The sequence below is a fragment of the Carcharhinus amblyrhynchos genome, chromosome 28 (genome assembly GCF_965287045.1).
Source record: "Carcharhinus amblyrhynchos chromosome 28, sCarAmb.v2.hapA, whole genome shotgun sequence".
Lineage (NCBI taxonomy): Eukaryota > Metazoa > Chordata > Chondrichthyes > Carcharhiniformes > Carcharhinidae > Carcharhinus > Carcharhinus amblyrhynchos.
In genome coordinates, this window is record NC_137351.1 from 12471213 (window position 1) to 12483264 (window position 12052).

The 12052-nt window shown below is 42.2% G+C and overlaps 1 protein-coding gene across 7 annotated transcripts in view; it reads left to right on the forward strand.

Moving 5' to 3' along the window:
- kif23 (kinesin family member 23) overlaps window positions 1-5935 on the forward strand; it is a 43078-nt gene extending 37143 nt beyond the window's left edge. For 4 of the 7 annotated variants that reach the window (XM_080214051.1, XM_080214054.1, XM_080214052.1 and 1 more), the window contains 5 exons: window positions 2075-2308; window positions 2591-2679; window positions 3425-3503; window positions 3646-3716; window positions 5064-5935. In XM_080214051.1, coding sequence (XP_080070177.1) covers window positions 2075-2308; window positions 2591-2679; window positions 3425-3503; window positions 3646-3716; window positions 5064-5079 — 489 coding nt within the window. In that variant the 3' untranslated portion in view covers window positions 5080-5935. The remainder of the gene's footprint in view (window positions 1-2074; window positions 2309-2590; window positions 2680-3424; window positions 3504-3645; window positions 3717-5063) is intronic. The other 3 variants (XM_080214053.1, XM_080214056.1, XM_080214057.1) reach the window with 1 other exon arrangement.
- The last annotated feature ends 6117 nt before the right edge of the window (window positions 5936-12052 follow it).

Consider the following 12052-nt stretch of genomic DNA (forward strand, 5'->3'; position numbering starts at 1 on the left):
AAAAGACAATAGGACTAGGGGGCACAGCCTCAAGATAAAAGGGGGGCGGTTTAGAACGGAGTTGAGGAGGAACTTCTTCACTCAAAGGGTGGTGAATCTCTGGAATTCCCTGCCCGTTGAAGTGGTGGAGGCTGCCTCGCTAAATATTTTTAAGACGCGGGTTGATGGGTTTTTGATAGGAGAGGGGATTAAGAGTTATGGGGAGAGGGCGGGAAAGTGGAACTGAGCAGCGACAGACCAGCCATGATCTTGTTGAATGGCGGGGCAGGCTCGAAGGGCTGGATGGCCTACTCCTGCTCCTATTTCTTATGTTCTTATGTTCTTATTGGCCTTAGTAAATGCAAGGTGCAGTTTTCAGCCATGCAGAGTAGATGGTGTTGACACTCTAATAGCTGAAGTCAACATTGTCCTTGATAGAGAAAAATCATGAGAGGGGGTGGACGGGTGTTCCCATTCCTGGTTACTATCCAGTGACCTCAGTTGGAAAAGTAAGTGCAATATTCTGGATTCCACCATAGTAGAATTTGCTGATGGACCATATCCAGCAAGGAGTAATGTTTTATGAGAAGGAATTGGGAGTGAGGGGTTTTCTGTAAAGGGAAGGAAATGTTGGAGCTATACTTGAGCACATAGGCAATCCTTTATTGTGCTAATTGCAGCAGAAAACCCCATTAATTTGTTGAAATATGGTGCCTGTCCAAAGATGTGTGGGTATATAGTTAGAGTTAACATGTTTCAGCTTTTAAATATGTCTGAATAGCAATCAGTTAAATGTTTCCTTTCAAAAATAACTAACCTTAGCCTGCCTATAAGTGCTATTTTGGCATCAGTGTTTTGTTTAATTTGCTGTGTAACTTTTCAGTTTTACTCATTTTTGGCCAAGAAGCTGCAGTGGTCATACTCTTATCCAAATACTCTAGCATCTAATGCCAAGATAGCCATATGAATTTTATATGTAATTCCTTGAATAAACTTCCATGCTGGTGACCAGTCACTTTTCAGAACTGGACAGTTGCTCATCAAAATTTTTTACTAACTTGTGTGCATGTTGTAATCAAGAGCATGTTAAAACAAAAGTCAATGGAACAGTTTTCCCTTTTTGAATAACACTTTAGTGATTTAACTAACCCATTTGAGCTAAAGCTCCTATTTTTTAACTCTCCAGTGCATGTTTATACACTTTGTTACATGGTGGCTGAATCTAAAAGGAGTAAAATTAGTTTGTATGCCTGCTGTTCCTCCTCTATATTTTGCTTTACACAGAAGCAAGCGCTCATAGGCCAGACATAACAGACATGGGGGTTTGGGAGTTTCATAGTACGTTGAGCGTAATTCTTGGCTTGCACTGTTAACCTAACCTGCTTTCATCTTGCTCCCTGTTTATCTATAAATTCTGTTCTCACCATTGCAGATGTGCATGTTTTAGTTTTTTCTAAATATGTACTTTGGCACAAACACAATTGGAGATGTAAAGTTGAGTAATGGATGCTGTCTGTGTATGAAGCTACTAAATGTCTTACGGTCTTGTAGCATGGTTCCTTTGCTTGTATTCTGAGAATTGCTCTCGTATGTGGTCGCATTACTATGTTTGAGTGCCTTGTTCTGCTTTTTCTGCATGGTGGCTTGCTTGCATAACTGCAAAGGGTCATTTTCTGAACTTACACTTGGCTATTAACATAAGTCTTTTCAAGCTGGCCAGCTAAATCAGTTTGGGATGACAGTTTATTTTTAATTCATTTTATGTTGAAGTCTTACTGTGGTATTTGCAATTTCTAAGTTAAATCAGAAAACTGCTTTAAAAAAAATCATTCTGCCTCTCAATCTATTATAATGGAGCTTTGCCATTCTGGTTCTTGCCAGGTTATTTTCCAGCAAAGCATGGGTTTAAATTCAAATGTTGAATTTGTTCTTCCTATTAGTAAGAACAATGTAATTTGGCAGAAAAGAATACTGCTGATAAGCTGTTTTCCTTTTTTGATTTTTTTTTTTGCTCAATCAAATCTGTTTTTAAGGGATCCTCTAATTAGGAATCTCTGATTACAATTTCTGTTGATTACTCTTTCAATCTGCTTAGAATGCACCACCTGTTCGCCTACGCCACAGACGGTCACGCTCAGCGGGTGGGGAACGATGGGTAGACCATAAGCCAGTTGGTAGCGTGGAAACAGACACTGTCCTACAGCCACACATTCCCAATGCCATCACAGTGGCAGTGCCAAATGAAAAAGCTCTGGCTAAGTGTGACAAGTACATTTTGACACACCAGGAGCTTGCATCGGATGGGGAGATTGAGACCAAGCTCATCAAGGTAATGAACAGCATTGCAGAAAAATCCAAGTAAACCAATAAAGCTTAATATGCCATAACTCTAGATTTCGAATGCTTACTTAGTAAATTTTTTAGTTTTTACTTCAAATATGTTTGAAGGTAAAAGTGATAATTTCAGTGTGAGATTGCCAATTGTTTTGGATCCAATTTTCTTGATCCATTTTCTTGTAAATAGTAAGGTGTGCGGTATTTATTTTTTAAATATTTGAAGTTTTGCTGTGTTGATGGTGATTAGTATTCTGATTTTTTTTTGCATTTCAAGGGAGAAGTGTTCAAGACCCGGGGTGGTGGACAAGCTGTCCAGTTCACGGACATTGAAAAACTGAAACAAGAGACGCCCACTGGTACAAGGTATTTATTGTGGAGCAGAATTTAATTTTCAAGTTCAAAATGAGTTTTGGGAGGTGAGCTTGAATTTGCAAGCACAGGTTTAATGGAGGGAGTGAGTTAAATTTAGCATTTTAAACATTAAGGCCCCTTTGGTTTTTCAATTTTTTGTTATAAACTTTTTTGTTATAGTGGTTGATTTTGAGGGAGAAACTAACTAGAAGAGCAGAGATACTGGGTGAATAATTTAATATGGTTATAGATTAAATTGGCTTCTTGTACTGTTGAACTCCAATGGCTCTTTGGAAAAGGAAATCACTTTCAAAACCTATGTGACTGCCTTCACCTGCCCTCTGGAAAATCTTTCCCACTGGTAATTGGCTAAATTGGTAATTGTGGTTTCAGGCGACTCTTTGCCCTTTTGAAAACAGTCTATTCTGTTGACTTTTATTAAAATATTCTACTTGGTTTTGGGTGCATCAAGTATATTAGTCGTTGCCAAAGAGTGTCTTCAGTACCTCCCCTTTCAGTCAGTCAGTATAAAGATTTAGATTATCTTGGTGCATGAGGTAATTAACCTAATTAGTTTCGTAGATATTTCACATTACATGCTACTGTGATTGTAAAATGTAGCACATTTCTAGTGGGAACTTGAGCTCTGTGGTATCTTGGGGTCTACAACTCTCTGCACTGGCAGTAATAGACTCTTAATCTTGGAGAATATGTAACTAATGTGTTCACCTTAATATTTTTAATCTCCATTTATCAGAAAACGTAGATCATCACAATCAGCAGCCCCACAACAGGAGGAGACTACAGAATCTGAATGGACAGATGTAGAGACGAGGGTAAAGACCTGTATTTTTAGTGTTTTAAAGATTTAAACTTCCTAATTTTTGTTTTCTCCTCCATTGTTAATGGCTTGTTATCAATGCTAATATACACAACCCCTTTCACTGCTTTTTCAGCTTGTTACCCTCTGTTTTTCAGTGTTCTGTTGCTGTAGAGATGAAGGCAGGAAGCAACCTTGGACCTGGATATCAGCATCATGCTCAACCCAAGTATGCCCTTTGATCTGCTTTAGGTTTTATTTCCTGTGATTTTTATTTAGATTGTCTCAGAACTTGACAGCAGTCCCAAATTGTATGTTGCAACACCAGTTAGAGACGGTCAGCAAATTACCCCAGTGGCTGGAGTTCTTGTTCTTCATTCGCCTGCACAATGGCCTGTTAGAATGTAACTGGTAACAACTTTGTATTGGATATAATGTGACCAATGGGAACAAGATGTAAAGGTCAGCTGACCAGTCAATCATGGAACCAATTACAGAGGGATGTAATAGTCAGCTGATTCACTGTCAATAAGGAACTGTGTAGAGTTGTGGTAAGCTTGGAGTGGCCCAGGGCAAGGCCCAAAGTTTGAAGAAATGATGTTTCTTTATTAAACTGTTTTTTGATTTATAAATTAGAGTAAGTTTTTTGTCATATTTTCATTAGCTGCAATTTGAAGAGTTCCTTTTGAAGAGACACGCCCACAATGTCTCTGAACAATCTCTGTGGAAGCTTCCATTTCTTTCGCTGATGGACACAGCATGCACCCTGCTCAGGCAGCAGTGTGAATTCTGCCAACTGGGCTAGCTTATTGCTGGCCAATGGTGCCAGTAACCAGGCCTGGAAAGAGCCACGGAGGGTAGATGGAACATATAGACTCCCTACAATATAGCAGGGGCCATTCGGTGCACCAAGCAAACTCCACATAGTCACCCAAAGCTGGAATTGAATTCTGGCCCTGATACTGAGGCAGCAATCCTAACCATGTGCCACCATGCCACCCTTTTGAAAAAAAGGTTATTTCTATTAGATTGTGGTACAAGGACTAAAGGGTATAGATTTATGGTTTTGAGCAAGAAGAGAGGGTGTTGGACGGAGAGAGTGAAGAGGAACTTTTGAATGCAGCATGTGGTAATGAATCTAGAACTTGCCATGAGTCTCTGGAATGCTCTTGCTCAAATGATAGTGGAAGCAGAGCCTTTGAATATTCTTACAGCACAGCTAGATAGATCTTGAACGGGGGAGTGAAAGGAATGTGGGGTTGAGGTTACAGTCGGATTTGCCGTGATCTCATTGGATGGTGGAGCAGTCTAAAGGGGCTGAAAGGCCTACTTCTCCTCATTTGTATATTGTCTATGCAGATGAGGGGAGTGGAAATAACTAATGAGTTTAAAAGTGTGTTTGGGAGAAATAAATGTGCAGGGCTACAGGGATAGGCCAGGGGAGCAGGACTGAGCAAGTTACTCCAGAGAGTCGGATGGCCTTGATTGCCTCTTCCTGAACCATAGCAACACTGTTTGTTTTGCTCTTGATTGATTTACTCAATGATATCTTAGTTTTTCTCTCTTTTGTTTTCAGGCGCAGAAAACCATAAATGCCAAATACCCATGTTCAAACTTCCTTCAAAGGAGTGATTTCCAGCAATATTAGACAATTGTTAAAACTCCAGGGAAAATGATGCTATGCAAAATTAGGAAGAACACTATTATCATCAATGCTGTAAAACTTATGAATTGGGATAGTAGTACTTAGTTGGCTTGTTATGTATATATTTGATATTTGGGTGCCTTTTCATTACGCCCGACAGATTATGTATTTTTTCAGAATGGGCATTGTGCTCCTTTTACATATGGATATAAATTTATACCTTTCCTATGTAGATTAATCATGATCTTTTGTTTTGCGATTTTTGTTAAACAAATGGTCAGTATCACTGATGGAAAGAACTTGTGTTCGTAGATTGGGCTGTGGTTTTTGTAACAGCATTTAGAAAATCTGACTTTTATATTGCAGCGTCCAATTTGAGACTCTTTTTCTAGTTGTCTTTTTAAAGAAAAGAAAATAGGATAATGCCTTCCATATGTAATTTTAAGAAAGCGATTAAAACATTGATCATCAAGCCCCATATAAACCCTGGCATCCCATGTGTTTTGAGCTGCTGCTATTATTCAGTTGACACAATGCACTTTAGAACAACCCTGTTTTTTTGTATGTGTATACGCATGTCATACATCACGGCAATACCTTCTGCACTCTTGTACCATTTGCTTTACATATGAGATAATAATTTTGTTATAATTATTTTGACTAAGCCTCCTAAACAGTTAAACTAATAATAGATTTTTGCTTAACATGTTTTCCTCGGAAATGACCCATTTGTAAGCGATGTATGCTTTCTAGCATCTAAAATGAATGGTCAATTCATTTTGATTAAATTGTTCATAAATAATGTCTGGAGTTTTGTGTGCATTTTTCCTCTACATCAAAATGGGCAGAATAAAGATGTTGTCTGGAACTTGAAAAATTGATCAATTTCATCTTCAGTTTCCACCTCTCTATCACCTTCATGTGGTTTAGTTCTGGTACATCTCTCCCCTTCCTTTACCCCTCTGTCTCCATTTCTGGTAAGAAATCTGACAACACCAGATTAAAGTCCAACAAATTTATTTGGTAACACAAGCCACAAGCTTTTGGAGCACTGCCCCTTCATCAGTGGAAGTTGTGTTCACAAATGGCATATAAAGACACAAACTCAAACTACAAGATAATGGTTGGAATGCAAGTCTTTACAGATAATCAAGTCTTAAAGGTATAGATGATGTGAGTTCCAAATTTTCCAAAATGGCGCTACTACAATGTATTCCTTCTTCGTAAATCATGGTTTTTCCATCCAATGTGGTTGACAGGACTCAACCATGTTAGACCCACCTCCCGGGCAACTCCCAGAACTACTTTTCACCCCACCAACCTCTGCATTCAAAGAATCATCTGCCAACTTCAGCATGATGTCACTTCTACACACATAGTGTGTAGTACAATACAAGTCATTTATTAGAGGGAGAACATAAGAAATAGGAGCAGGAGTAGGCCATCTAGCCCTTCGAGCCTGCCCTGCCATTCCACTTCGCGAGGCTCTTCCTGCTCAGAAAGGATAATAGGACTAGGGGGCACAGCCTCAAGATAAAGGGGGGGCGGTTTAGAACGGAGTTGAGGAGGAACTTCTCCCAAAGGGTGGTGAATCTCTGGAATTCTCTGCCCGTTGAAGTGGTGGAGGCTACCTCGCTAAATATTTTTAAGACGCGGGTTGATGGGTTTTTGATAAGAGAGGGGATTAAGGGTTATGGGGAGAGGGCGGGAATGTGGAACTGAGCCACGACAGATCAGCCATGATCTTATTGAATGGCGGGGCAGGCTCGAGGGGCTAGATGGCCTATTCCTGCTCCTATTTCTTATGTTCTCCCCATCACCCTTAATCCCCTTGCCTATCAAAAACCTATCAACCTGCGTCTTAAATATATTTAGCGAGGCAGCCTCCACCACTTCAATGGGCAGAGAATTCCAGAGATTCACCACCCTTTGAGTGAAGAACTTCCTCCTCAACTCCATTCTAAACTGTCCCCCCCTTGAGGCTGTGCCCTCTAGTCCTACTGTCCTTTGAGTGGGAAGAGCCTCGCCACCTCTATCCTATCCATCCCATTCATCATCTTATACGTCTCAATGAGATCTCCCCTCATTCTTCTAAACTCTAACGAGTACAAGCCTAGTTTATTCAGCCTCTCCTCATAGCTCAACTCCGGTATCAGCCTAGTGAACCTCCTCTGCACTCCCTCCAAGGCCAAAATATCCTTACGTAAATGCGGCGACCAAAACTGCACACAGTACTCCAGCTGCGGCCTCACCAGTGCCCTGTACAGTTGCAAGACCTCCCTACTTTTATATTCAATCCCCCTCGCTATGAAGGCCAGCATCCCATTAGCCTTCCTGACCACCTGCTGCACCTGCAGGCTGGGTTTTTGTGACTCATGCACAAGGACCCCGAGGTCCCTCTACACCGTAGCATGCTGCGGTTTTTCGCCATGTAAGTAGTAGTAGTAGTAGGGGGAGAAAAAGAAATGAGCAATAGCTTGTCAGACATGTTGGAGCTGAGGATAGCCTGAGCTGCTTCAAGAACAAGTGGCTGAAATTTTACGATTGGAGCAAAAAACATATTCAATAAACTCCTATTGGCCCACATGAGCTGACCTCAGAACTACAGCAGTGGCTTTGCAACTTTTGTTTGTGGTGACAGGACTTTGCAAAACCACATGAGGTCTCTTCTGACATCTTAAGGGTGTTATGTTGCTTTACAAAACAGAGTACTTTTTATTTAATAAAATGTGAGTACATCAACAAATACAAAAACCTTACTCCCCATCCCTCCAGCATCTAAGCATCATTTTTGAAGACTAAAATGACCTTTCCCAATGCCCCATGTTGGAATATGGAATGGTGTGCAAAGTCTGTTTGCTTGTTTTCCTCTTCCCAAGGTCAGACAGATTCTTGAATGGTCCTATCAGTACCCAGAGTGAGAGAAGCTCTGGGTTTCCTTCTTTTGGTCTAATTTGCTGCCAATGCGTGGCTAGCTAACGTTTCTATTTTGGGGTACATTAACCTCACTGCAGATAGCTGTTCCTTCACTCTGCTCTGTTTATTTTGCCACACTGAGTCATCGCTGATTACAGAAAAAGGATCATTGGAGGTTTTTTGAGCGCTGTTTATTAAACCAGTAACTCTCTGGCACTTTTGTAGGAGTGATGCCATTTACTGTACTTTTTTTTTATTCATGCCTTTTGCCAGTTGACAAATGTCAACACAAATGGGTATGACAAACTGAAGCACACATTCACATGTACTTTCTGCTTCCACTGAACTCTGCCAAGTTTCATGTATCAGATCTTCTCAATGCCTTTGCCTCTCACTGGATGTTATTGGCATATAGAGATTGTTCTTTAGGGGATGGGAATAAGTGTGAATTTGTGAGGATTATTTGGGGTGGTACAGAGAGGTTGGCGCATCACTGCATCTCAACACCAGGGACCCAGGTTCGATTCCTGGCTTGGATCACTGTCTGTGTGGAGTCTGCATGTTCTCCCCGTATCCTCCAGATGCTCTGGTTTTCTCCCACAGCCCAAAAGACATGCTGGTTAGGTGCATTGGCCACGCTAAATTCTCCCTCAGTGTACCCAAACGGGTGCTGGAGTGTAGCGACAAGGGGATTTTCACAGTAACTTAATTGCAGTGTTATTTAATTTATTTATTAGTAATAAGTAGGCTTACACTCTCAATATAATGAAGTTAATGTGAAAATCCACTATTTGCCACACTTTAACACCTGTTCGGGTACACTGAGGGAGAATTTAGCACGACCAATGCACCCAACCAGCACGTCTTTGGGAGGAAAGTGGAGCACCCGGAGGAAACCCATGCAGCATAGGGGAGAATGTGATTACTTGCATAGACGGTGAGCCAAGCCGGCAATCAAACCCAGGTCCCTGGCACTGTGAAGCAGCCATGCTAGCCTCCATGATGGTCAGTTAATGTAAACCTAATTGTTACACAAATAAATGTAAACTGATAAAACTGGTGATGACGTAGAGAAAGTGATGTTAGCCTCCACCAAGCTGTCCTATGAGTGAAAACTGAAGAAAGAAAAGGCTTCCATTTACGTTACACTTTCAGGACATTCTGTAGTGTTTTACAGCCAATTATTAGAAATAGAAACCTTACAGTGCAGAAAGAGGCCATTCGGCCCATCAAGTCTGCAGCGACAACAATTCCACCCAGGCCGTACACCCCATATCCCTACATATTTACCCACTAATCCCGTTAACCTACCCATCTCAGGGCACTAAGGGCAATTTTAGCATAGCCAATCAACCTAACCCACACATCTTTGGACTGTGGGAGGAAACTGGAGCACCTGGAGAGAACCCACGCAATTCAAGGAGAATGTACAAACTCCACTCAGACAGTGACCCAAGCCAGGAATTGAACTCAGGTCCCTGGAGCTGCAAAGCAGCAGTGCTAATCATTGTGCTACCGTGCTGTCCTTATTATGTATCTTTTTTTAAAGTATAGTTGTTTGTCATGCAGGAAACACCACTTCGTTCACAGCTATCTCTGGTTAGCAGCGATATGTTGATCTGTTTTCGCTGATTATGATAACTGAGGGATAAATGTTGGCCAAGACTATGGGCGCAAGAAGTTGCTCCCCTACCATGAGGAGGGATTGAATAAACTGGGATTGTTCTCCCTGGAAAGATGCAGGCTGAGGGCTACCCTGATAGAAATTTATAAAATTATGAGATATAAATAGGGTGAACAATTGGAAGCTTTTTTCCCAAGGTAGAAATGACAATTATAAGGGGGCACAAGTTCAAGGTAAGGGGGGAAGGTTCATTGGAGATGTGCAGAGTGAGTTTTTTACACAGAGGGTGGTGGGGACCTGGAATGCCCTGCCAAGTCAGGTTGTTGAGGCAGATACGTTAGCCACATTTAAGACTTATCTGGATAGACACGTAGACAGAATGGGAATAGAGGGATACAGGTGGTTGGTCTAGATAGGACAATGTGATCGGAGCAGGCTTGGAGGGGCCAAAGGGCCTGTTCCTGTGCTGTATTGTTCTTCTTTGCAGCTTGAATTCAGGTTACAGGAACTCTTACGTTTACCTGGGATGGTAAATAGGGATGTAGCTTAACACCTCACTCAAAATTCAGCCCTTTTGATTTGAATGTTTTACTTTTTGGAAAGGAAATAGCTGATTTTGAATGGATATGCAAGCTTGTTAATGACTTAACTTGGAATTGTTCAAATTATACCTCGGGTCAGAGACTCAAACTGGCAACACATTCTTACAAAGAATAATGAAGGTATTTGTTTCATCATTTTGTGTTTAGTTTTGGTCTTCACTCCAAACTATTGGAGCAGTCCACTCTGCACCTGAGACAACCATCACTGTCTGACACTAAACACTCTGTTCACACCCTCGGTATCATATTTGACCCAGGATGAGTTTCTGATCTCCCATCACTAAGATCGCCTATTTCCACCTCTGCAGCATCTGGACTTTGCCGCTATCTCGGCTCAGCTGCTAAAACCCTCATCCATCTGTTGTCATCTCTCAACTATTTCAATAGCGTCCAGACTGGTCCCTGACATTCTCCCTCCAAACCGGAGGTCATCCAGAATTCTGTCTTAACTCGTAGCAAATCTTGTTCCCTGATCGCCCCCCCCCCCCGACTGCTCACTAACCTACGCTGAGACCCAGTCAGAAACAACAACTCGATTTTAAAATTCTTATTCCTGTTTTCCAATCTCTCTGTGCCCTCACCTCTTCCCAGCTAGGGAGCGTCCTTCAGCCCTCAAATTCCTAAATCCTCAGATTCCTCAGCCCTCTTCCACGTCCTCATTGCTCCACCATTAGTGACCATATCTTTAGCTGCTCGAGTCCCAAGCCCCCCTCCCCACCTCCGCTGCTGTCCTATTCATAAAACCTACTGGTACAGTGGTTCGCACTGCTGTCTTGCACCACCAGGGACCTGGGTTCCATTCCTGGCTTGGGATGCCGTCTGCGCGGAGTCTGCATATTCTCCCAGTGTCTGTGCGTGTTTCCTCCAGATGCTCCAGTTTACTCCCACGCTCCAAAGATGTGCGGATTAGGTGGATTGGCAAGGCTCAATTGCCCCCTCAGTGTCAGGAGGATCGTTAGGGTAAATGCATGAGATTATGGGGGCAGAGCTGAGGTGGGATTATGGTCGGTGCAGACTTGATGGACTGAATGGCCTCCTGCACTGTAGGGATTCTATGATTCTACTACTTTGACCAAATTAGGACAGGTGATTGAAAATATCTCCTTATGTAGCTCGGAGTCAGGTTTTGTTTGCGAAGCAGTTTGAGGTGTTTTTCAGCACGAGAGGTGCTATATAAATTGGAGGAGATGGTTGTGGAGTGGTAATGTCACTGGACTAGTAATCCAGAGACCCAGGCTAATACTTTGGCGACCTGAGTTCAAATCTCAGGTTCAGTAAATAGTGACAACAAAACTATTACCAGTTGCTATTTAAAAACCCATCTGGTTCTCTGATGTCCTTCAGAGAAGAAAATCTGCCGTGTTTATCCGGTCTGACCTACATGTGACTCCACACCCACAGCAATGTGGTTGATTCTTAACTACGCTCTGAAATGGCCTAGCGACCTATTCAATTCAAGGATGGGAGCAGCATGGTGGCACAGTGGTTAGCACTGCTGCTTCACAGAGCCATGGAGCTGGGTTCGATTCCCGGCTTGGGTCACCAGCCAGTTTGCACATTCTCCCTGTGTCTGCATGGGTTTCCTCTGGGTGCTCTGCTTTCCTCCCTCCCTTCCTCCAAAGATGTGTGGGTGAGGTGGATTGGCCATGCTGAAGTTGCCCCTTTGTGTTAGGGGGACTAAGTAGGATAAATACATGGGGTTATAGGGATAGGGCCTGGGTGGGAATGCGGTCAGTTCATACTTGATGGACCGAATGTCCTCCTCCTGCACTAAAGAT